The sequence below is a fragment of the Rosa chinensis genome, chromosome 3, assembly GCF_002994745.2.
Source record: "Rosa chinensis cultivar Old Blush chromosome 3, RchiOBHm-V2, whole genome shotgun sequence".
Classification (NCBI taxonomy): Eukaryota; Viridiplantae; Streptophyta; class Magnoliopsida; order Rosales; family Rosaceae; genus Rosa; species Rosa chinensis.
The window spans coordinates 22253140-22277192 of record NC_037090.1 but is presented as its reverse complement, the minus strand read 5'-3'; the positions used below and the strand labels follow the sequence as shown (position 1 = coordinate 22277192).

Below are 24053 nucleotides of genomic sequence, written 5' to 3'. Positions count from 1 at the left end.
CGCACCAAAATTTTGCACAAAGGAAATGTAGAGTTCTTATTATGTGATGTGCAAGTGTTAGTAACACAAATTACAATAACAATGGAGGTTTCCATAACAACCAGAAGGTTGTGTACCTAAAAAGTACCATTTTAGAATAAAATTTTGGAGGTAGAAACAATGGTGGATAAAAATCAATAAAGGTTACAATAATGCACGAAACATATTCACATGGAAATATTATTAATTAGAGCAATGCTGGCATTCATATGTGCATTAATTAAGAAGAGTCATACATCTCTTTGTTACTACAAAAATAATAATGTTGGTAACAATGCCTCTTCTTTGATAATGGGGGGGGGGGGAAGAGGACCAATACAAAACAGAGGTATTTAAATATACCTCATATTTTGAAAATCTATCTATTCTGAATCTGCTTCTGCTTCACTACCAGTCGAAATGGCGAGTTGCTGGACTTCGAGAGTTTCTGAAAGCCAACAAGTCACACAGACAACAGCAATGGAGTCTCTCGAATCAAAAAAATTTGTCATCTTTCATGTCACACAGTAAAAGCCAAAAAATATTTAAAAAGTTATAACCCATGAATGAAACTCCACAAAACTTTAGTAGCTTTTTTTTTTCATTAAGTTACTAAAAAGATTGCAAGATGTGAAGATGGCCATCTTAAACATTCAAAAGAAAGTAACCTTGTTAAGATCTTACGCACCAAAATTTTGCACAAAGGAAATGTAGAGTTCTTATTATGTGATGTGCAAGTGTTAGTAACACAAATTACAATAACAATGGAGGTTTCCATAACAACCAGAAGGTTGTGTACCTAAAAAGTACCATTTTAGAATAAAATTTTGGAGGTAGAAACAATGGTGGATAAAAATCAATAAAGGTTACAATAATGCACGAAACATATTCACATGGAAATATTATTAATTAGAGCAATGCTGGCATTCATATGTGCATTAATTAAGAAGAGTCATACATCTCTTTGTTACTACAAAAAATAATAATGTTGGTAACAATGCCTCTTCTTTGATAATGGGAGGCTAGGTTCGTGGAAAAACAGAATATGTTATTGCTTTGGATATATTGTCATCACAAAGGTAACTATTATTCTTCTCAATAACATCCAAAACAACCATAAAACTACCTCAACATACTAATAGTTACCCCATTAGTAAAGGGTCAAGTTTAGACATTACTCATATTGGTTCAGTGACACTTAATCCACCTTCGACTTATCCATCTTCTTCCCCCATTTAGATGTCTAATGTTTTTTGTTCTCTTATCAACATTCTAGTTTGGTCTCCTCCAATATCTCATTGTTTTTGTTCATATTCTGAAATTTTGATCAAATCTATCAAATAGTGTGTGAAACCACTTACTCTTACAAATTTCACAAAAAAAAAATCAAAAGACTTGGTAAGTCTGCATTTTTGTACAAAATCAGAAAAGTGAGAATGACAATACACATTGATTTTGAAATTTTGAGTCATGCCACTGTTAACTCACCTCTTCATGCAAATTTATCATCATATATTTAGAATGAAGTTTAGTTTTGCATATAGTTTTAGTTTCAAGACACATTTAGTTAATGATCACCAATTCAATTGCCTGACGTGGATATGGTGTGTGCTTGGTATCTTACTGGAGGTACGTTTACCCTTTGATTTGTTATCAGTCATATAAGATATATAATTAGTGAAAATAAAAGAAGTTGATGAAACAAAACAGAGGTTGTTTTAGAATACAAAACAGAGGTTATTAAAATGTTACACAAAAAATTAAGTAGTAAACTAATGACATAATTTATTTCATATCTAATTTACAAAAGAATCATGTGTGTATGTAACGGCCTATTCTGTTTTAGATGAATATATGTATATATATCGGCTCCCGGCTTCAGGTTTGATTCAAAAAAAAAAAAAACATATGTACACATGTGTATGTATCATCTTAACAATATCATTGAAAGTGTGCTTAATTAGCTAGAAGGATTAAGGCTTCCAGAGTTATAGTGATAAAAAATAAAAATTATTAGATGAGATCAAAGGCAGAGGCAGAGGAGGATAGTGGGAAGATAGGTCTGAGACAAAATGGATGAGTGTCACCTATTGAGAGCTGCTTATTCTTCTTCTTCTTCTTCTTCTTTTTGGTGAAGAGCTTCTTCATTTTTTGAGTGAGAAAGAATCCATCAAAATCTCTTGGAAAGTGATTAGATTGTTTTTGAGTTTTGATATGTATAAAAAGCATTATAAAATCCTCCAAAATCCACCATTTAATGAAATCCTTAAAAATCCGTATACTTTTGAATATCTGCAGATTTGAATGAATAATTTAAAATCTTAATTGAATATATCAAGATTTGTTTAAAATCTCAATTGAATACCCATAGACTTTCAAAATACAAAAAAATCTTGTAGACTGTTAAATGAATACACCCCCCTTAGAATACTTCATCACTGGGGTACAGTGATCGATCATTCAGTTTCCCGGCCCATGCCGGTCGAACACATGACCTGATGGGTTCCATATTCTTTTGCAAGATGACTATAGTATGTTTGTGCAGGCTTACAACCAATACAGCCATGACTTGGAGATGGTGTCTACAATTCTTTGTGCTGGGCTTTACCCAAATGTTGTGCAGTGTAAAAGAAGAGGAAATCGGACAGCATTCTACACCAAAGAAGTTGGTAAAGTTGATATCCATCCTGGACCAGTCAATGCTGGTGTTCATTTATTCCCTCTGCCTTACATGGTTTATAGTGAAAAAGTGAAGACAGTCAGCATTTACATCAGAGTCGACTCTACAAATATATCAGATTATTCTTTGCTTTTGTTTGGTGGCCAATCTCATCCCAACCAAAACTGGAGAGGGCATTGAGATGCTTGGAGGTTACCTTCATTTCTCTGCATCAAAGAGTATTTTGGAGTTGACTCGGGTAACGCCTCTTGGGATCTCATGTTAAATTTATTACTTCTGTACAATAGCTGCATATACACTACTTTTTACATTGTCAAAACAATGGCCTGAATAGTTTTGTTTTTGGTTACAGAGATTGCTGCGTGAACTTCACAAGCTTTTAAACAGGAAGATTGACAACCTAGCATTGGATGTCTCAAGTGAGGGAAAGGGAGTGGTATCTACTGTGGTTGAGCTATTGCATAGCTCAAATGTAAACTAAATTCTTTGTTCCTTGTGTGCTGTCAGCACGGTTTTGTAGTTGTTGGTGAAATTACAATAAAATTATAATTTCTATATGAGAAACTCGTTGACAAAAGGCTGAGGCGCGGGTATCTCGCTCTCTTTAAGGAGATTCAAGCCCTCTGCGGAACAATGTCGGTGCACCAGAAATCTCTTGACTTGTCCCCTCCAGGATACAACAGCCCAACAAGTTGTGTGACTCATACCAATCTGCACAAATTGGAGGAACCCAAAGCTCCACCAAAAGAACACCTTTCTTTGGCCAAAAAACACACAAGACGCTTTGGGGGATTTTGGAAAGAAAATTGATGGGCGAATAGTAGTGTTTCGTAACAATATTACGTAAAAGCAATGATGTGTTTGAGCATGCAACAAATGGTGCTATTTATAGGCTCTTAGGACACTCCCTACCATTAATAGGGTAGTAACCAAAAGCCATAGGTTACAAGAATTAAAACCCAAAATAAATCAAAATAAAACACCAAGAGTTACAAAATAAAATTCAAAATAAATTCTGAATTTAAACACACAAATAAATTCAGATTTTAAATACAAAATAAATTCACCCAAATTTAATTTCAATAATAAATAAAATATTAAAATGTAACAATAGTAGTCAAAACCATTTTTCTATAGGAAATGAAGTGTTCGGCGGTAGATTAATGTCTCTTTTTATGTAATAATAGAAAAGATTATGAATAGGATACTAACATGCCAACTTGCCGGACTACTTGAATCATTTTGAGTTAAAAGATATCTCTCTGTGTTTCTCCGTGAAAGGCTGTTCAGAGGTTAACCTATGATACAATGGCCAAAGGAATCCTTTGTTTTGTTTCATCCAAACCCGAAAACCATACATAAGTTTTATATTAAGTGAATCTAATGTATACTTTTTGCATCTGAAAAATTGCGAATTAGCAGTAGTATCTTCATTTAGAACTCGAAGTTCCCGCTACATTGCAACTGCAAAGTTAGATCTTCTGAATAGTTAAACCAGAAAGGGGGAAGCAATGTTGTGAACAGTTTTTTTGTTATTCCTAGTCTAATAAGGAGTGCGACTGTGGGTGTTGAAAGGCACCGTTTTGCTGCATAAGTTAACGGAATATTAGGTTTATCTAGTTTATGTAATAGTCACCTCTAGTTTGTGACACCGCTAATTGTTTGGTATTTACTGACGTTTTGCGTCGTAGAAGAATCAATGTATGAAAATTTTCTTTAATCTTTCTTTAGCTTTTCATTTCTCTCTCTATTGCTCTGCTAGGGTTGTAAACCCTAGCAAAGATCTGCAACATCGTTCCGATACTTCCTTGGTGGAGAAAGATCTGCAACATTGTGCCTAGATCAAATATCTAATCTGGTCACAAGCGAAGACCATGGATGTACAAGAGAAAACATTGGAAAGAAATAAAGGTTTTTTTTTTTTTTTTTTGGTCTGAAGGAAAGAAATAAAGGTTGAAAACCAATTATTTGAAAAGAAAATGAGAGTAAAGACTAAAGAGTACTCAAAAATTATTTGAAGTCAATTGAATATTATCATAACTGAACAATTTCAAAAGAAAGAAAAGCAGTCTGATCGAAGAGTTTCGCAACAATCAAATGTACAACAACTAACATTAAAACCATACCTCACGAACAGCCTCTATCAAACACACAGCCTTTTTAATAATTTCCAGAGCTCCATCAATTCTTACCTCAACAGTTGAGCTTCCCGGATCGACATTAACGGGGACCAAGGTGACTGTGGTGCGGCTTTCAATACATTGATTAAAAACCTCAGCCAATTTGGTTTTTGCCAAGGTCATAGTCATGTATGAGCCGCGCAGGTCATATTTGATATCAACCTCCGTATCATCCTCATCCTACGCCATTCGATTTTGTCTCTGTCTCCTCTCATTGAGAACCTCTTCCGCTAGCTCCCTGGCAGCCTCCAATTCAAACCTCTCCATCACCTTCCTGACAGAAAATGGAACATCAGTAACATCGAATTGATTGTACATAACTAACGCAGTGAAAGCTATAAGGATGAAATATGAAAACGGTAGACAAGTGTCGAACCGAATATAAGGACAATAAGTGAGATAAATCTCTGAGTTATCTGAATTTTTGAATGCCTAATACAACCTTCAGGGTGCCTTATATAGACTCTAACTCATGACTAAATCCTATTTAGTTTAGAACTAGGAAATAACAAACCTGCTGGAACTGGAACTCCTTATTGAAATATTAAACGTATTTTTTTTTTTGAGAATAAATATTAAACGTATTCTAAATCTATGAAGATAAGGAAAATAAACCTAAAAATTATAGGAAACTTACGCTTGCTTACGACGTTGTTTCTCTATGCGTTTCTCAAGCTGTTCCTCGAACTCTTCTGCAAGTCATTCTGCATCAGTCTTAAAGGTTGAAAATCAATTATATTTGAAAAAAAAATGAGAGTAAAGGAGTACTCAAAAATTATTTGAAGTCAATTGAATAGAATCACAACTAAACAATTTCAAAAGAAAGAAAAGTAGTCTGAAGACTTTCGCAACAATCAAATGTACAGCAACTAACATCAAAACCATACCTCACGAACAGCCTTTATCAAACGCACAGCCTCCTTAATATTTTCCGGAGCTCCATCAATTCTTACCTCAACAGTTGAGCTTTCTAGATCGGCATTAACGGGGACCGTGGTGACCGTGGTGCGGCTTTCAATACATTTATTAAAAACCTCAACCAATTTGGTTTTTGCCTAGGTCATAGTCTTGTATGGGCCGCGCCCGTCATATTCGATATGAACCTCCGTATTATCCTCATTTATCGCATCCTCTTTCTCCTCCGTCGTTCAATTTTGTTTTGTCTATGTCTCCTCTCATGGAGAACCTTTTACGCTAGCTCCCTGGTAGCCTCCAATTCCAACCTCTCCATCACCTTCCAAAAAGAAAATGGAACATTAGTAACGTCGAATTGATTGTAGCTAACGCAGTGAAAGCTATAATGATGAAAGGTGAAAACGGTAGACAAGTGTTGAACTGAATATAAGGAAAAGAAGTGAGATAAATCTCTAAGTTATCTAAATTGTTGAATGCCTAATACAATCTTCAGGGTGCCTTATATAGACTCTAACTCATGACTAAATCCTATTTAGTTTAGAACTAGGAAATAACAAACCTGCTGGAACTGGAACTCCTTATAGAAATATTAAACGTTTCTTTTTTTTTGAGAATAAATATTAAACGTATTCTAAATCTATGAAGATAAGGAAAACAAACCTAAACATTATAGGAAACTTATGCTTGCTTACGACGTTGTTTCTCTATGCGTTTCTCAGGCTACTCATTGAACTCTTCTGCAAGTCGTTCTACATCAGTCTCCCCCACTTGAAAAGAACTCGTCCTCGAGTTTACATCATGATAAGAAGCGTGGTCATCGGCCTGAAACTCATGGATATCACTTACATTGAAAGTCTTTTAAATTCCCATGGATTCGGGCAAGTCAATGACATAGGCATTGTCATTGATCTTTTGTAGCACTTTGTATGGACCATACATGCGGGGTTGAAGCTTGTTATAAATGCCAACTGGGAATCTTTCTTTGCACAAGTAGATCATAACATAATCTCCTTCTTTGAACACTTTCTCTCGCCTATGAGAATCTACAAGGGCCTTGTATTTTGCATTGCTTGATTCTAGCTTCTTCTTGACTTCTTCATGAACTCCATGCACTTCTTTAGCCATAGATTCCGCTACCACACTAAATCCTTTGTCTTTTGGAATATTTGTTAAGTCGACAACATGCTTTGGCGGAGAGACATACGCCACAGAAAATGGAGTCCTTCCAATTGATCGATATACGGAATTGTTGTAGACAAACTCAACTTGTGGCAAGACGTAGTCCCATTGCTTCGGTTTATCTCCACAAGTACTCTGAATCATATTTCCCAATGTTCGATTCATAACCTCGATTTGGCCATTAGTTTGTGGGTGAGCGGTGCTACTACGATTAAGAGAAGTCCTGAACATCTTCCACAAGGTAATTGATAGGATCATTCCCTATTCCTACCAGGCTTTCACTGTTTTAGCCCACTAACTTATTTTGGGTTTAGCCCAAATGAATGACCCATTTTGTTCTAGCTTGAATAGCTGGCAACAGTGTTCAGATCATAACATATTTTTGTAATCCTTTGTATGTTATCTTAATTTGGAACTCTATTCTGGGCATCAATGAAATAAAGTACTTTAAATTTTTCCTCTGTTTTCTCTTGTTTTTGGTAAACTGAGTCTACAAGTAATCCAAAAGTGACTCAAAAACTGGGTGTGTCCTGTAACGTTTTATGAAACTATTTTTGTAATACTGGATTGTAGAATGAAAACGGAGAATTAAACTATAAGTTTTTAAGATGTAAATACATGTTCAGTACAAGTATTTCAAAACTTGAAATATTAAAAACATATCTATCATTTAAAAAAAAAAAACATATCTATAGCACTCAGTTTTGTTTTTCCTCAGTAATCATGAAAGATTGACTATTTTGTTATGATGAATCCTTTATTGGTTGTTATGAGAAAAGAAACAAAGTATTGTGAAGGAGGTTAAACAAGAAGAATCAATTCCCTCAATTTTGTTTATAAAATATATCATATGAAGTTGCAAGCTCTTGAATCTTTAGTTCAAAAAGATAATTCCACTACACCAATTTTGGAATCAGACAACACATATCAGACGACAGCAAGAAATATTCTGTCGTCTAAGTTTTCGAATCCAACAACAGTTTTTTCTTGGCTCTTGTGCAAAAGCATTTCAGACAATGGTTGATTTTTTTGATGTTGTCTGAATGAGTCAATTTAGACAACAGTTATTACGTGATGTTGTCCAAGGTTCATTTGTACAATGGTTGATAAAAGATGTTGTCTGATTGTTTTTAATCAGACAACAGTTATTACTTCTCTGTTGTGCAATTTCCATTAATACAATGGTTGAAAAGATGTCGTCTGATTGTTTTGATTCACACAACAGTTTTTCAGTTGTCTATTGTGCAACTCTCTTTCAGACAATATACTGAAATTGCTGTTGTCTGAGTTTTAGGGTTCAAATGTGTTTGCGCGCCCTAGTTATATTGAACACTTGGCCAAATTTTTAATTTTCACTCTTTCCCTCCATTAGTTCGACAAAATTTTACTTTGATAGCGACTAACCCTAGAAACCCAACACACACTCTCTCTTACTCGGCCGCACGTGCAATTCTCTGTTATCTCTCCCTTCCGTTTCTCCTTGCCATCACTGGAGACCACCATTTCTAGCCATCAATTCAAGACACCGCCACATACCAATCGAACCAGCACCTTAATAGGATCAAAACCCAAGCCCAGCACCGCCATACACCGACTCCTACCTCTGCACGCGACCCTCTAAGCCGCGATGCTACTGGTCCCTTACTTTGAGTTTATGGGTTTCTGTTTTTCACTCTTCAATCCATCAATTGATCAGTTTCTTACTTTGAATACTTTCTGGATTTTCAATTTTCAGTCTTCAATTCTTCAATCGCCTCGAATTCAAGTAGCAAAGCAAATGTCCTCAAGGCTCAAGCAGATTTGTGGGTTCGATACTTCGATTTCAGTTTTCGATTTCAGATTCTTCAAGCTGGGTTCAATTTCGGGATTTTTGGGTAACTTGCTTGGTTACTCACTTACTTGGTTCGGCTTTCTTCAAGCTTGATTCAAATTGCATGATTTGCATCCCACAGGACCATTATTTTACTACCTCCATCTCATATCTTTTCTACAATGTCAGAGCTCTAAAGCGGCGATAATTTATGCTTTTTCCAGTTTTCTTCATAGTTGTTATTGTTATCTCTGTGTGTGTGTGTGTGTAACTGTGTATCAGTAGTTGCTTTGAAATCATAGTTGCATTCAAAGCCCCAGAACATATTATTTGCTGTTTAAGTGTTTAACAGAATTGACAAATGGTTCATTGTATAAATTGAGATGAAATTTGCATCTGGTTTGGTATGAAAATAATATCAATCAAGCATCTGTTTTGGTATGATGGCGTGCTGCTAGTTTTGGACTGTTGGTATGCTGCTTTATTTCTCTATCTGTAATATGTTATTAAGTGTATGTGCCAGTTTTGGTAATATGCAAATTTCACTGCCGCCTCCGAAGCAATAGCTCCAAACCTTCAGAACCAATTTCGGGTGTCTTCCTTCTCCTTCAAACTATCCACTCTCTTTGTTCTCATTCATTGTTGTGTTTGACAGCGATTACACCTTCGTCTAAGTTAGGTTATTAATACAGTGAGAATTGATTATGAACATTGAGAAGGTTTACCTTTATTTGTTTTGGATATTCAATTATGTGTTGGGTGTTCATCTTGTTTTGACTATGCTGAAATCAGAATTGGGTTCGTTGTGTTTTGGTTTTAGCTGGTGCGTGCTTTAGGTGGAGCTGTAGCGTCGTCTTCGCTTCTGGGGGTTTCTTGTTTCTCTAGGTGCGTGCTTTATAATTGAACTTCTTCTCTCGTTTCTCTAGTCACAAATGACATCTCCTCAGTTAGGAAGCACTTCCATTAATTGTTAATTTACCTTGCTTTTAGAAGGATTCAGTTACAACAATCTTGTTTTCAATTCTAGTTTGTGTTCTGTGGTGTTGAAAGTTGGAGAGAGATCGATTGATATGGGAATGAAGATGGATGGTTTGGTAGAGCAGGGCAGAGAGATCCATAAGTTCCTTCTTTTCCAAAGTCCTTGCTATATTTGTCTAACTGGTAATATCTTTCAATTGATTTTGAGTCTTTTGGTTTGTTTTTGTTAAGTTCCAGCTCTTCTATTTAGGATTCATTGGTTAAAACTGAAGGTAGAAAAGAGGTTCTGCAAATGTGAATTTGTGTTTCTGAGTTTCTAACCCAGTTGAACTTTTACTGAAAACTGTACAGTTCGGTTGGGAACTTGAAATTATTATCTTCTTACAAATTGCAATAGACATCTTAAAGATTGTTTCAGAATTAGAATCTCCTAAAAACAATTTTTCTAGAATTACTTATGATTTTTCAAAGTTGCAGGTCTACTGCACGAATTTCTGTACACAGCAATACTGTCTTTTTAATTTCGGTCTCTTTAGTAGTTTTCTACATCCAGTCTTTCTTGAAAGCACCAGTACTTGAAAAGTAGGCATTCCCATCCTTCAAATGAAATCAGTCTTGCTCTTTTTGGAGTTCGTACGAAGGATTTATGTCATCACGAAGTTAGCTCTATGCATTAGGATTTCTGCAGCATAATTTTCTGCAAACATTAAGTACTTTTCTGGGTGTTAAACTATCTCAGTTTCTTGGAAAATAGAACACTGGGTTTCTTGTGCCTAAGGGGTTTGTTGAAATGCATAGCTGAAATTTCCTGTCAGACTTCTTTAACATCTTATATCCCATTTTGGTAACTTAAATAATTTTATGCCCAAGTTGTTCATGTTTTGTCTCTTGGGCCTTCTTTAAACAACATCCTACAGTTTACTAGCTCAGTAAAATTATCATTATCTGGTGTTGGTGTAGAGAAGCCTAACTAGAGGGCATTTTATACAACTCAATTCGATAGCATCATCAAAAGATTGAAAGTGGTAAACTTTGTGATATCTGTAAGTTAAGAGATTTGTATTAATTTTCTGTTAGCTTGTTTTAAAATGAACTCTTAGTCAACTAGGTGGCATTGGGTTAGGTTGGGGAAGTTGTAGATCTTATTGGGTACCAAGCAATGAAGACATTGAGTCCCACCCAATTTGTGAAAACCTGCATTCATCTCCCTGCTATTCGTATGTCAGAACACATGCCATTAGTAGTCTATTATTTGTGTTAAGGTTAAGGTTATTAGGGAAGACTCTAATGCTAACACTTTATTCGTAGTCTATTATTTATGTTAAGCTCTTCATTGTGCTTGGATCTCTAATGCTAACCTCGTGGTTAAATTGGTTGTATGAAGAAGTCATAATTCGTGTGATGAGCATTTGGTTGACAAAATTGCATAAGCTATATATGCCTACTCCTTTTGCTTCTGTGTCTCTCTTTTCCATCTCCCAACTTTCTTTCATTTGTTTTATCCCCGTTGATCAACCACCCTTTTCCTCTTAAAAAACATGTGTGTAAGAGTGGTTATAAAATCGTGGGAATCGTGGGAATCTGGGATTCAAGATTTTTATTGATCATGTGATAATGGCATCATCAGCTTAGGATGTAGGCCTCATCTGATGTAATTAGTGCTTCTACCACGTTTCTCTCTCTCTCTCTCTCTCTCTCTCTCTCTCTCTACCGCAAATATCTCTATTTTTTTGCTGTTTTTTATCGAGTTAGAAAAGTCTAGATGCGTCATTTTATCGAGCTATGCTTGTTTCTTTCAGATTAGGTTCTTATTCCCGAATTGATCTAATTTATTTGCTTTCCTCAAATTATGAGCAGGAGGGAACCTGAAATATCGGCGACCACTCTAGGATTAGACAATGAGGAATGATGTGACTAGTGATATTCAATTTATGATCTCACTGTCAAAGTAAAGCTTCATATTCAATCAGTTTGCAGTCCCTTTGATGGTTGACTTGTTAAGTTTGTTAATGCAGGATGCTAATGGCAACAATGTGGATCTTAGTGTGTACAAGGGGAATGTTCTACTTATTGTCAATGCTTCCAAATGGTATTCACCTCATATTCGTCAATATTTCTCGCATTTACTGATTCTTTGTTCTATTGTTCACTGCTATTTGTTCTTTTTCTGCTGATTTGTTGTAGTGGACTGACCTAGTTGTAATATAGTTGGATGATCTGTTGTAAAATGAAAATGGAATAATGGTTTTGTAGAGAGTGCTAGCAAAGTAGCAAATGGTTTTGTACAAAGTGCCAGAAATGATTGAATCTATATTTTTCTTTTAAAAAGCTAAATTATTGATTTGATACTTGTTCTACTGTTTTGATTGTCAAATTGAATCTTCGTTTTGTTTTTCTTATTATGTGTTCGGAAAGCTTGCTTCACCTATTCTCAGTCAATAATGGAAGACTCAATTGCACCAAATCTTTGTAAGTCAAAATATAAGATCTACTTCTACTTAAAGATTTGGCCTACTTCTACTTCTTTACAGTTAATCCTTCTTGTTTCTCCTCCAAAGGATAGCAAATACTATTTAATTGATTATCTTACAATGTCCTTTCCAGTTTCCATCCCTGCAAGAATTAAGTCTAGTTCAGGTATATCTCTTTTGCCCACAAAATTTCTAGTATCAGGTCCTTTATTTTTATATTTCTGTTTTGGTGACAAATTTCTTTATGCTTCTTTGCTAATGGCAGGTTTATTAATTAAGAAGATTCTATATAACTAAATCGGAAGGGGAATTTCCTGTCAGGCAAATAGCTCTTACAAGGGTTACTTCATATCACTGTCCTATTCTATTGGATTCAAACCAGGTACTAAGGATCTTGCAGTGGTATGCAACCTTGGGTCTTTGACAAGATGATGTGCGACGTGGCCAACTACGACCCATATTTTGTTCAAACAAGAGATGCTTGCGGGAGACTCAGCTTATCCACTGAACAAAAGCTGACATGCGCCATGAGAATGCTCGCGTATGGCATCACAGCTGATTTCTGTGATGATTACCTAGATATTGCGAAGACCACTGCCATTGAGATTTTTGAGCACTTCACAAAAGCAATCTGGAATGTGTACCATGAGACTTACCTCCGCAGACCAACACCGGCAGATTTGCGACGGCTGCTTGACAAGGCTACAGAACGGGGATTCCCGGGGATGATCGATAGCCTTGATTGTATGCATTGGCAATGGAAAAATTGTCCCACCGGATGGGCAGGGCAGTATACTGGCTACAAGGGGAAACCCACAATCATCTTAGAGGCAGTGGCCTCCTACGATACTTGGATGTGGCATGCCTTCTTCAGACTTCCAGGTTCCCTGAATGATATTAACGTCCTTGGATGTTCACCGTTGTTCAATGACGTATGCACCGGTGAAACCCCTGAAATGAACTACCAGGTACATAATAGGCATTATCGTCAATGTTATTACCTAGTTGATAGCATATACCCTAAGTGGGGGTCATTTGTACAAGCAATCTGAAACCCGAGGTCGCCGCAGACACAACATTTCACAAGGATGCAGGAAGCATACAGAAAAGACGTGGAGAGAGCATTTGGTATTCTCCAAGCTCGTTGGGCAATTATAAGAGGACCAGCTCGTGGGTGGAGTAAGGAGAATCTTCAATACATCATGATGACGTGCATTATCTTGCACAATATGATTGTTGAAGATGAGCATGATGAAGATGCAGCGCAACCATTTGATCCAGATGATATCCCAACATGACTAAGGAAAGCAGAGATATATAAGAAACCAGTAATGGACACCGATGTTGACCGCAATCCGCAACAACTAAATCAATTCTTGCATCGTTATAGGGAGATTAGATGTCAAGTGATGAATAAAAACCTCCAAGACGATCTAGTCGATCACCTATGGACCATGAAGTTACAAGCTTATCAGAACCACCAGTGAGCATTTTTTTTTTTTTGGTGCTTTCAATAAGTGGTCATGTTGTCATGATAAGTGGTCATGGCCTACTTTGGTTGTATTGTTGTGTGGTATGCTTTTACTTTGTGTTGTGTGCTTTTAATTTGTGTGGTGTGTTTTATTATGAAAATAAAAGTTCAATGCTTTTTTACGAAGATGATCTACTCAACAAAATAATTTTTATTATCATAAATTAAAACACAAACCATTCAAAGCAACTAACAATATTAATTACATCCAAGATGTCTCGCCAAGTGGATCATAAGTGGTCAATCCTGTTTTGTCTCCTTCAGGGGGTGTAGGATCTTCAGATTGTTCCGGGATGCTTGAAGTTTCGGCCTCCTTATCAATTATTTGTTGTTGCTTCCTCTCCCAATAACTCCTCTTTCTTAGGGTGAAAATTGATGGATCCATCCTCAGCGCGTTGCTCAATTAGTTGACCTTCCTCAAACTGTCTTTGCCTTTGTTGGTACTCGTGTTCGGTTTGTTCATAACATTTCTGCATTTGAACTCGTAGGCCATCCGCATCCTGCTTATTGCCTTTTTTCTTAGTTAGCTTCTGTGCTTTCTATCCTTGAGGACGTGCCTTTCTTGATGATGGAAGCTCATCCTCAGTAGTGGTTGATCCATCGTCATCCAAGTTGACATGATTAGGAACACTAAAGTGGGTGTTTTCCATTGATGGCGTTTTCCCAAACTTTTCGGTATTTTTCAAGTATTGCCAACAATGCTCAAACACAAAATCGCAACCTTCCGAGTCGTAGTACGTTGATTTAACATTCATGAGCTACATATAATATTAAGTAAATAAAATATTAAAAAAAATTGGCTTAGTATAAATCCATCAATAAACTATATAACAACATTTTACTTTTAACAACTACATGAGAAATAAAAATAATAATCATTATTGAACATATTTCAATATAATTACCTCGTCCTCCATATTTTCACCTCTTCTTCGTTGAAAGTGTTCGACCTTGTTAAGAGCTTGGCGCCACTTCATACATGCCGGACTTATTTTCTTCCAACGAGCGTGGCAACTAGAATGTGTTCTATCCATGCAACCGGCCGGTTTGTGAACATTGTACTCCTCCGCCACACGACTCCACAATAAGTTTGACTTTTGATCTTTTCCGACGCAACCATCACCCCCAACGGTGATCCAAGCTTGGCAAAGAATAACTTCTTCATTGTGCCTCCAAGAATCCCCTCTTGGAGCCATTTTTTCCAACACAAAAAAAAAAAAAAAAAAAAAAAAAAGATATATTTAAGAACAAGAAGATGGGTTAATGAATGGGAAATTGTGAAGGAGATGGAGGATATTTGGTGTGAGAAAATAGAAAATAATGGGTTGGTATTTATAGAATTTCCTATATTTTACTGTTCCAACGGATATATTTTTTCCCCTCAATTTTCTGGTATTTTTTTGGAACAAAAATGAAATAATAACCTTTCATTTAATAAGAGCCGTTGATAAGTTTTTTTTCCCTCAAATCTGAGCCATCAGATCGAAATAGATCCGTTCAGTAAAAAAAAAAAAGCCAACATCAAACCGTCCATTTTCAAAATGGAGCGATCTCAGCCGTGCATTTAGTGACCGTTGGGACACGCAACGGTCGGCAGCAGACAACCTTCGCCTTGCGAGCAGACCACCTGCAGTGATTTTTCTCTCTCCAGCGCAAGTGGGCGCGTCTTCCTTCTCCCCTGTTCTCCCTTCTGCGCGTGCTGCCCACCCAAGCCTTCCAGCGCGTCACTCCAATTGTTGGGCTGGGAAATCAGAACCTGTGGTCCCGTTTCACTGTTCTGAGTCCTGGTCTTGGATTTGTCTCAAATATGAGACTCCAAATGAGCCCAAGTCTCATATTAATAGGACCAGATCCACCAAAAATACAAGGTTGGAGAAGCAAAGTCCTATATTTGGCAAAATTTTGGTTTGGCACCCCATGGTTGGAGTTGCCCTTAGGTGAGCAAATTTGATATAATCAGTACTTGGAGCAACTCCAGCAGCTTTCCCATATTTTAAATTTTCTCTACTTTAAGGAAAAATGAGCCTCTTTTGCTCCAACAGATTACAAATTCCCTATAACTATCCCTATTTTAGGGAAAGTGAGGAAAGAGAAAACTAAATTCCCTATATTTACAGCAATCTCTAAAATTTTAAAGAAGAATATGGAGATTTTAGAGATTGCTGCAAAATAGATAATCTATTGGAGTTAGAGAAGAAAACGATGCTATAACTTTGACTTTTGTTTCCCTATTATACAGAAATTATAGGGAAGTTGTCGGAGTTGCTCTTACATATAGGTTTTTTCAAGTATTTGACCAAAAGAATCTGGACAGCGCCCAAAGTCCCAGAGTAATCGGGGTGGTTGGCCACAGTGGCGACTGCTCAAAAGGATTTTTAAAAAGGGTTTTTGTCCATTTACCCCATTTCTAGGGATTTTTTTCCCACTTACCCCATTAAGTTTTTTTTAATTCCTTTTTACCCAAAACACTCTAAGGAGGTATTCTCTAATAACCCATTAAGTTTTTTTTTTTTTTTTAATACGATTTGACCCTCACCCCTTTGTTACTTGGAGAGAGAGAGAGAGAGAGAGAGAGAAACTATAGGAGACTTCGCCGAAGTCGGTCACCGGCCGCCGGATTTCGACCAACTTTCACCGGATTCTGGTCACAGGTCGCCGCCCCCCGAATTTTTCTAAAAACCTTGTCAGAGATCCTCAAAGAGGTCGTCAGAGATTTCATAGGTTGCTAGAAAGGTTTATTACCCCAATAGACGTCTATTGCTCCCCATTGCCCTCCAATAAACGCCTATTGCCCCTATAATAGACATTTATTAGTGGCAATAGAAGTCAATTGCCCCCCAATAGAGGGTCAATAAACGTCTATTGCCCCCCAATAGACGTCTATTGCCCTCCAATGGAACTTTTGGTAGCGAGAATGAGAACTAATCTTCCGAAAATTAGACAAATAAAACTTTAATTAAAGAAAAAAACGAAGAATTATATCAATTTAAAAACGTCTATTGCCCCTCAATAGACATTCAAAAAAAAATTTCTTTCCTTCTGTCTTGTTACTTAAAAAAAAATAAAAAATCTGATTTGGGCACCCAATCTTCTTCCTCCTCGATTGACCGGAACCCTCACTTCTTGTTGCACCAAATCCCCCAGGCTATCAGAAACCATACTCATCGTTTTCGCCTCACCTTCTAAAGCACCAGACTACGTCGTTTCGTCCACGACTCCTCCTCCGGCGCCGGTGTTGAATCCCTCTACCTCAATTCATCCACGACTCCTCCTCCGGCGTCGGCATTGAAGTCCTCTGTCTGTAATTGAATTCCAATCGGTTAACCACGTCGGTCAGTTTCTGGAAATTCTTGGTGACCGAATAAGACAGCGACGACTGCGACAAGGTGGCTGGCACCGAGGCTCTGGGCCGGGAGGGAGGGGGAGAGAGAGAGAGAGAGAGAGAGAGAGAGAGAGAGAGAGAGAGAGAGAGAGAGAGAGAGAGAGAGAGAGAGAGAGAGAGAGAGAGAGAGGAGCATGGCATCAATGTATTTTTTTTTATTAGGCTGAGGGCAAAATTGTCAATTTAGTTTAAATTGGGTAATGAGGAATAAAAATCTGTTGTTGGGGTAAGTGAGATAATTTTGTCTAATTTTGGTGCTTTGGGTTAAATACCCTTTTAAAAACACCTATTAATACCTAGTGAAGAATACATGCACAGAGTACAAATTGATGCATTCAACTTCTCTAATCTTTTTTTTTTTTTTTTTTTAACTTCTCTAATCTTTATATGGTAAGAATTTTTTTTTTTATGTCAAAGAAAAGATAGAAGAATAAAGACTAAATTTGCGAAATTCAAAAATCAAAGCCAAAACTAAAAAACGGGAACAACTTATGTGCTTCAATAAGTTGTCACAAATGATGATAGACTAACCAACCATGTATGTATATATATAACAGTTTCTTTAAAACAACTAGAGACCTCGTCAAAAGAAAACAAATTGTACAACAATACACAATAACCAATCCAACCGAGAAAGAAAGAAGTATGTACTTACAAAATCAGGGCCAACATGAAGAAAAATAAAATCGATCAAAACTTTATATGCACTGACAGTGTAACTAACTATAGTCCACAGGACATTTGACTGCCTTAAGTCAGCGTGGAGGCCAATATGATTCCGGTGATGATGAGCAAGATTAGGATACCATAACAGGTCCATTTGCGTGTGTTTTTCTGCAAGAACCTGGCCTTCTGCAACTGCTGGGTGCCTTGTTGCACGAACGAACTAGCTCGATCTACGTGACGCTCGATGTCGTCGATCTGCTCACCCTGAGCTTGAACCAGGACTGCCATGTCCAGAAACACCTGGTGCAACTCGTTCAGATTCCTCTCCATGGCTTTTACACCATTGTGCCTCTCTTGGATCTCGTTTATAGTGTCTAGGACTTGGCCTCTTCCTTGCTCTTGGATTGCCTTCTGCATAAATGTCTCACTTTCGCCTGCATACGTGGTATGTCTATAGAATTAGCTAGGGTAATGTTACTCGCATTTGTAATTCTGCACTGTTTTTGGCGAGTGTTTCAAGTAATAAAGTTATGAAACTTTCGCCTTTATATGCATAGTTTTCTTACAAGTTGTCTTCTGAGTGAACTTTACTTCAGTTTCGAGGCTGTCAAATTGGTAATTAAGAAAAAGCGGTTGTTATCTGGGCGGAGTCGATGTGATTATTTCATATATCTCATATATGCATGTACAGTGAAAATTTATAAGATTAATTCTCAATTCATAAAAATTAATTTTCAAATACAAAATTTTAGACCAAGCTTGAAGCATAATTGTAGTCTCCTAATATTAACCATTAAATTATTAAAAGGAAAATATGAAAATTGCATTGTCAAGTGCAATAATCAGTTCTGTTTTTAAGGTTTATAATTCAGACTCATCTGCATGATTAAAGATGGGTGAAATTGACCTTCTTTGTTACATTTTAGAGGGTACTAAATCCAATTCCGGCCTCACACCCTCCTTTACTACTTAGGCTAAACTCAAGTCCCCAAGAGTTTTTTTTTTTTTTTTTTTTTTTGGGAATGTAGTCCCCAAGGTTGGGAATGGTTGACCTCACGTTAAGTTTAAAAGACTATGAGCAAAAAATTTCAAAAATAATAATAATACTAATATAAAAAGTGGCCCTAGTTTCGCTCCCCTAATCCTCTAATTAATTAAAAACGAACCAACATATATACCAATAATCTAGTTGTTTGATTACCATGGTGCCAGGGTAATGTTAGTTAATTCTCGCGAATGATTATTTGATTACTAAAGTTTACTTCAGTGTCTATCACAAACATTTTGAATTCCCATCAACGAAGGTCTGCTCGCCTAAGGGACAGTTTTTAAGGAATTGTGAGGAACAAGTGAATCGGACGGCTGAAAATAAATGCACAGTTTTAAGTTATTATAATTTCTGCTTTTATATTTAATACATGTGGTTAAAATGCATTTGTCCCTCACAGTCCCTTAAAACTATCCCTTAGGTGAGCAAATCTGCCCATCAATGTCTTTGACTACAATTAAATAGTTCAATGTTTTTCGTGACTAAATTTTTTGAGAAAATGGAACTAAAAAGATTGTCAACCTAACATTATACATCAAAAAAGACTTACCAGTAGATATGAGAAGGTCAATGGTTTTGTCGTCCGGTTTCTCTCCGGTCACCGTAAAGTACCTTCTCTGAACGGTCTCCTTGTACTCGGAGGAAATCTTCTGTCTCAAGTCATTAAAGCTCTCCATAGAATCCCTAAGCTTCTTCCTCAACCCACTCACCACAGACGTCCTCGTCCGGTCCGAGGACGACCCCGGACCGCACCCAGGCAAGCTCCTGCTGGAGGCGTTGGACCGGTCCAGTGCCTCCAACCGAACCTTAAGGAGCTTGACGGCCTTAAGGGCATGGTTAACGTCAGCGTCCATCCGTGTCCGGAGGTCCTTGACTTCCTTGGCCTTGTGGAGGGTCTTGCTCTGCTCGTGTGCGCTCCTGAGGCTGGTGTTGAGCTTCTGCAAGTCATTGAGCTCGGTCTGGATCAAGTCGACGTCCTCGAAGAACTTCTTGAGGTCGCTGGAGGCATCGGAGGGGGTCATCTCGATGACATGGTGGTCCGGCGAGCCCTGGGAGAAGGAGTTGGATAACAAGTCGTTCATGATTAATCAACTGTGTGATAGAAATTAATTCAGAGATTGATGGTCTAAGTTTGGGGGTTAATTGGAGAAGTTATACAGATTACAGAAAAGAATGGTTATGGAGTTGAGGCAGTCATTCTTGACTTGGGGGTCTAAGTCGCACGCGCCTTTCAACTTCAAGTTTGAAGAGTTCCAACCTATCCCCCTTTTACCAAGTAGATTCTGCATTACTTCAGCAGCCTTTGGAAGACGTTTTTCCTCCGGAACCTATTTGGATATGTTCTTCTAGAAACGGCATGTTTCCTATAGAAATTATTTTTTTAGATTGATTTTTTTTTTTTTGAGGTAAAAGATGTACTATCATTAGCATAGCTTGCCATGTTTACATTGCTAGAGTAGCTTATACGGGTGAAAATTTATCTCAAAATTGTGCAAGTATTAAAAATCACTCATTAATGAAATCTCTTCGATGTGTGTTAAAAAATAAATAAAAGTGACTAGAAGTTGGAAATAATTTAGACCCATGCCATCCTCAACATCCGCAAGCAAAAGCTCTGATTTTCTGATCTAAAGTGTTTTTCTTTGAGTGTGTTATATTTGAAGTTATTTACTCTCGCATGTTTGCAATTGTAAATAGTAAAAGTTAATTGATGTTTGTTGCCCTGTGCATGTAGGCTGTTATTGAACCATGTTAATTTTGGTGTCGTTATGTTTTTATGTCCTTATATGTATAATTGTTTGTCATTTAAGACGTTGTAATCTCGTTGTGTACACTACTCTATCAGGCTATCAGCACCTCTCACGCTCAACCCCAAGTGAACTCCGCTCGCGGATGGTGGTGGTTAGGTTGGCTGAGCTGGGCTTGATAGGAAATTTGGATCTGCCCATTTCCTCAACTTTGATGGACTTGGAACTACTAGTTACTTGGGCTCGTAGTTGGGCCTCCATTAGCCACCCGAATTAATCAAACTAATGCGCTCATATAATTTTCATTTTCATTCTGATCCAAAGACTAATTGTACCCATATGTGTTTCTTTCTTTTGTTTTTTTTTTGTTTTTGTTTTGAAAGGACCCATATGTGTTACTTATTTGAACTTATCGAATGTCAATCTTCTGTTTTTTTTTTAATCATGATCTTCTAATTCTTGTTTAGTAGTTTTTGGTGCTGTCATGTCAGATAGTAGTGCTGCTATTGTAATCACTCCTTAAAAAAAGATTACTACTAATAATAACTTTGGTTGACAAAGGACATGTGATAAACCTATTGCAAGTTGGGCACTCTGAACAATTGTTTTTAGTAAAAGCCAAGTGTATAAGGATGATCATATAAGTTATAACCCAAAAGACACGGTACGTTTGAGTGTTTGACTCGATTATTTTCCTATAATCGAATATTCATTCTTCACTCGAATACTCGGATGTAACATCCAAGTCTGCAAGTCAATAATGCTCTGCCCACTAGACCCGTATTAGTCAATACAAATTAACTTTGCATTGTTCCACCTACCCCATCTCCCTTAGACATCCCTATTCAATTTGCAACAACCCCGTCGCTACCCACATCGAGTAACACCAATGACCATGACCTCCGGCGATGCGGTTAATTGGTAACAATTACCATCTTTTGTGCACGGTGTCATCGTACAAAAAGTTGATTGTTAAAATTTAAACTTTCTTTTAGTGACTATCTTTTAATGTATTACATGATTTCGACTGCGACTCGTCCAATTACATTATTCTATAATGTCGATTCATTATACGTATGACAAATAGTCATTTTTTTCCCAAGACATTCTAAAAGAAACAGGTGAAAAACTAATGCTTATAGCCTCTAAATTAAACACATGTTTTGAGTGTATGTTCAATTCTGAAGAATGACGCATGACTTGACCAGATAATCAACTACTTTTGAGAAGATACATGATCCAAGAAGATCTCCTAAACGCTATGGGAGACCCTCGTCAGTGATCTTTTCAGTAACCCACATAGTCGAACACTTACCAAGTTACCATCGACACTCTTAATGAGAACCAGTGGATGTTACCAATGTTTTGCTACAACTTGGCTTCAAAATGTGGTAAAAAGTAGCTCTATTGTTACTCAAACGGTGAAAAAGAAGGTGCATGGTGAAAGATTGCAAAAAGGCAAAGCAACCCGAACAGGGTTGCAATCTAATTACATACAAAATTCAAGAATCCCAGTTCAAAAAATATAGTACGTAAAATAACTCACATTACTACTAGTACCATGTAAGCAGAATCAATAATAGTATGAACAACACTCGTCTATGCCGGCGATGGTGGTGCTGGCGTGGGGTTATTGCCTCCTCCTCCGCCGCCCCAATTCCACGGCTTCAAACTCAAAATGATAATCAAAGCAATCACAAGCAATAGTATGATCAGAAAGCAAGTCCATTTTCGGGTGTTCTTCTGGTACACCCTGGCCTTCCCCAGCTGCTGCGTCCCACCCCTGACGAAGGAGCTGGCTCGCTGCACGTGGCTCTCGATGTCGTCGAGCTGCTCCCCCTGGGCTTGGACCAGCACCGCCATGTCCAGGAACACCTGGTGCAGCTCGTGCAGATTCTTCTCCATGTCCTTCACGGCGTCGTGCCGCTCCTGGATCTCGTTGATCGTGTCCAGCACCTGCCCCCGCCCTTGCTCCTGGATCGCCTTCTGCAGAAACGTTTCGCTCTGCCCTGCAATCATCATCGAAATCACAATCTCAGTCAGCCAAATTGAAATGACGAAATTTTGCCATTGCCCGAGTTTGGAGAAGAAATTAAATTGAAGGTTTTACCTGTGGAGATGAGGAGGTCGAGCGTCTTCTCGTCGGGATTCTCACCGGAGACGGTGTAGTACCGGCGCTGGACGGTCTCTCTGTACTCGAGCGAGATCTTCTGGCGGAGGGAGTTGAAGCTGTCCATGGAGTCCTTGAGCTTCTTCCTCAGCCCGTTGACGACGGAGATCCTGGTCCGGTCCGACGACGACCCCGGCCCGCAGCCCGGCAGGCTCCTGTTCGCGGCGTTGGACCGGTCCAGCGCCTCCAGGCGGACCTTGATCACCTTCGCCTTCTTGAGAGCGAGAGTGACGTCAGCGTCCATGCGAGATCGGAGGTCCTTGACGGTGTTGGCGTTGTGAAGAGTCTTGCTCTGCTCGTGAGCGGACTGGAGGTTCTGGTGGATGCGCTCCAGCTCCTTGAGCTCGTCCTTGACGGACTCGACGTCGCCGAAGAACTTGTCGAGGTTGACTCCGGCGCCGGTGCCGGACGCCGCCGCCGACGACATCTCGATGACGTGCTCGTCGTTGTTGTCGGGCTCGCTGCGGAACCTGGAGAAGGAGCCGGAAAACAGGTCGTTCATCGTTTACCGGAGTGTCGATCGGATTGATGAGAAGAAATGGAGAGAGACTGAATGCGGAAACGAAGATTTGGAGATGAGAAGAAGAAGGAGAGGGTGGTGGCCTTCTTCTTCTGGTGGCTTGAGAGCGAGATTAGTCAACGACGTAGTTGATGATGGACGCGGTCTTCTTTTGTATGAGAAAGAAGAAAGAGGGAGGAAGTGACTGGGCCGTGTACCAGTTGGGCTTCCGTAAACGCGTGACGGAAAGAGAAAAATTGGCTTTCTTATTTCCCCTAGTGTAAAGAGTTGGGATAACTGCTACGTATATGTATATTATCGGGAAACGTGTGTTTTTAAATTGGACTCGGTCGCTTCTTATTCGGGTATTGTCTTCTTCTCTGCACTTTCGCTATTGGTTTCTGCTCTGGTTTTGCAGGTGCCATACGGAATGTAATTAATTAGGCAATTAGTCGCGAAGATAGAATCGTCTTAATCAGGGGGAGATTTTGTAATCTTGTATTTGGTTTTTCATTTTTTTCTGTCTTCATACCAGTTGGCCAGGCTGTGAAAAATTACATAATTTCAAATTACAATTTAGAGACATTTCCCTTAATTGCTAGTTCTTTTCAATTTTCATGTCGGTCATGAATTATTTAAACTTTTATTTAGGTTAATTCCGATAAACTCTAATAAATACTTGGGGCCTCTGTTCGGATTGCGTTTAAAAAGTGTTTCTCAAATACTAATTTAGATGAAAATTCACTAGTGCTTTTCAAACTAACCCGAGCATTATAGC

At 38.1% G+C, this 24053-nt stretch overlaps 4 protein-coding genes across 4 annotated transcripts; 1 reads left to right on the top strand and 3 right to left on the bottom strand.

Annotated features, from left to right (window-relative positions):
- The first annotated feature begins 12659 nt into the window (after window positions 1-12659).
- LOC112194298 lies at window positions 12660-13529 on the top strand. The gene is made up of 2 exons (XM_024334546.1): window positions 12660-13199; window positions 13302-13529. Exons 1-2 carry the CDS (start codon window positions 12660-12662, stop codon window positions 13527-13529), a joined length of 768 nt encoding a protein of 255 aa, XP_024190314.1.
- Window positions 13530-14035: 506 nt separating this feature from the next.
- On the bottom strand, window positions 14036-14943 carry LOC112191942. Its single transcript, XM_024331432.2, has 2 exons — window positions 14668-14943; window positions 14036-14520 (listed from the first exon to the last, which is right to left on the bottom strand). The coding sequence occupies exons 1-2, from the start codon at window positions 14794-14796 to the stop codon at window positions 14302-14304; spliced, it is 348 nt and encodes a 115-aa protein (XP_024187200.1). The 5' UTR covers window positions 14797-14943; the 3' UTR covers window positions 14036-14301.
- Window positions 14944-17666: 2723 nt separating this feature from the next.
- Window positions 17667-20098, bottom strand: LOC112192001 (syntaxin-121). Its single transcript, XM_024331509.2, has 2 exons — window positions 19409-20098; window positions 17667-18244 (listed from the first exon to the last, which is right to left on the bottom strand). Exons 1-2 carry the CDS (start codon window positions 19938-19940, stop codon window positions 17895-17897), a joined length of 882 nt encoding a protein of 293 aa, XP_024187277.1. The 5' UTR covers window positions 19941-20098; the 3' UTR covers window positions 17667-17894.
- Window positions 20099-22028: 1930 nt separating this feature from the next.
- Window positions 22029-23551, bottom strand: LOC112192000 (syntaxin-121). Its single transcript, XM_024331508.2, has 2 exons — window positions 22717-23551; window positions 22029-22615 (listed from the first exon to the last, which is right to left on the bottom strand). The coding sequence occupies exons 1-2, from the start codon at window positions 23276-23278 to the stop codon at window positions 22206-22208; spliced, it is 972 nt and encodes a 323-aa protein (XP_024187276.1). The 5' UTR covers window positions 23279-23551; the 3' UTR covers window positions 22029-22205.
- Between the last annotated feature and the right edge of the window lie 502 nt (window positions 23552-24053).

Bases quoted from the DNA above. Each gene is read 5' to 3' on its own strand.
- LOC112194298 (XM_024334546.1), top strand. From the start codon at position 12,660: ATGATGTGCGACGTGGCCAACTACGACCCATATTTTGTTCAAACAAGA. The intron at 13,200-13,301 runs GTACATAATAGG...AGGTCGCCGCAG, and splicing joins CCCCTGAAATGAACTACCAG to ACACAACATTTCACAAGGAT.
- LOC112191942 (XM_024331432.2), bottom strand. From the start codon at position 14,796: ATGGATAGAACACATTCTAGTTGCCACGCTCGTTGGAAGAAAATAAGT. The intron at 14,521-14,667 runs GTAATTATATTG...TATTATATGTAG, and splicing joins GTGAAAATATGGAGGACGAG to CTCATGAATGTTAAATCAAC.
- LOC112192001 (XM_024331509.2), bottom strand. From the start codon at position 19,940: ATGAACGACTTGTTATCCAACTCCTTCTCCCAGGGCTCGCCGGACCAC. The intron at 18,245-19,408 runs GTAAGTCTTTTT...CCACGTATGCAG, and splicing joins TGACCTTCTCATATCTACTG to GCGAAAGTGAGACATTTATG.
- LOC112192000 (XM_024331508.2), bottom strand. From the start codon at position 23,278: ATGAACGACCTGTTTTCCGGCTCCTTCTCCAGGTTCCGCAGCGAGCCC. The intron at 22,616-22,716 runs GTAAAACCTTCA...TGATGATTGCAG, and splicing joins CGACCTCCTCATCTCCACAG to GGCAGAGCGAAACGTTTCTG.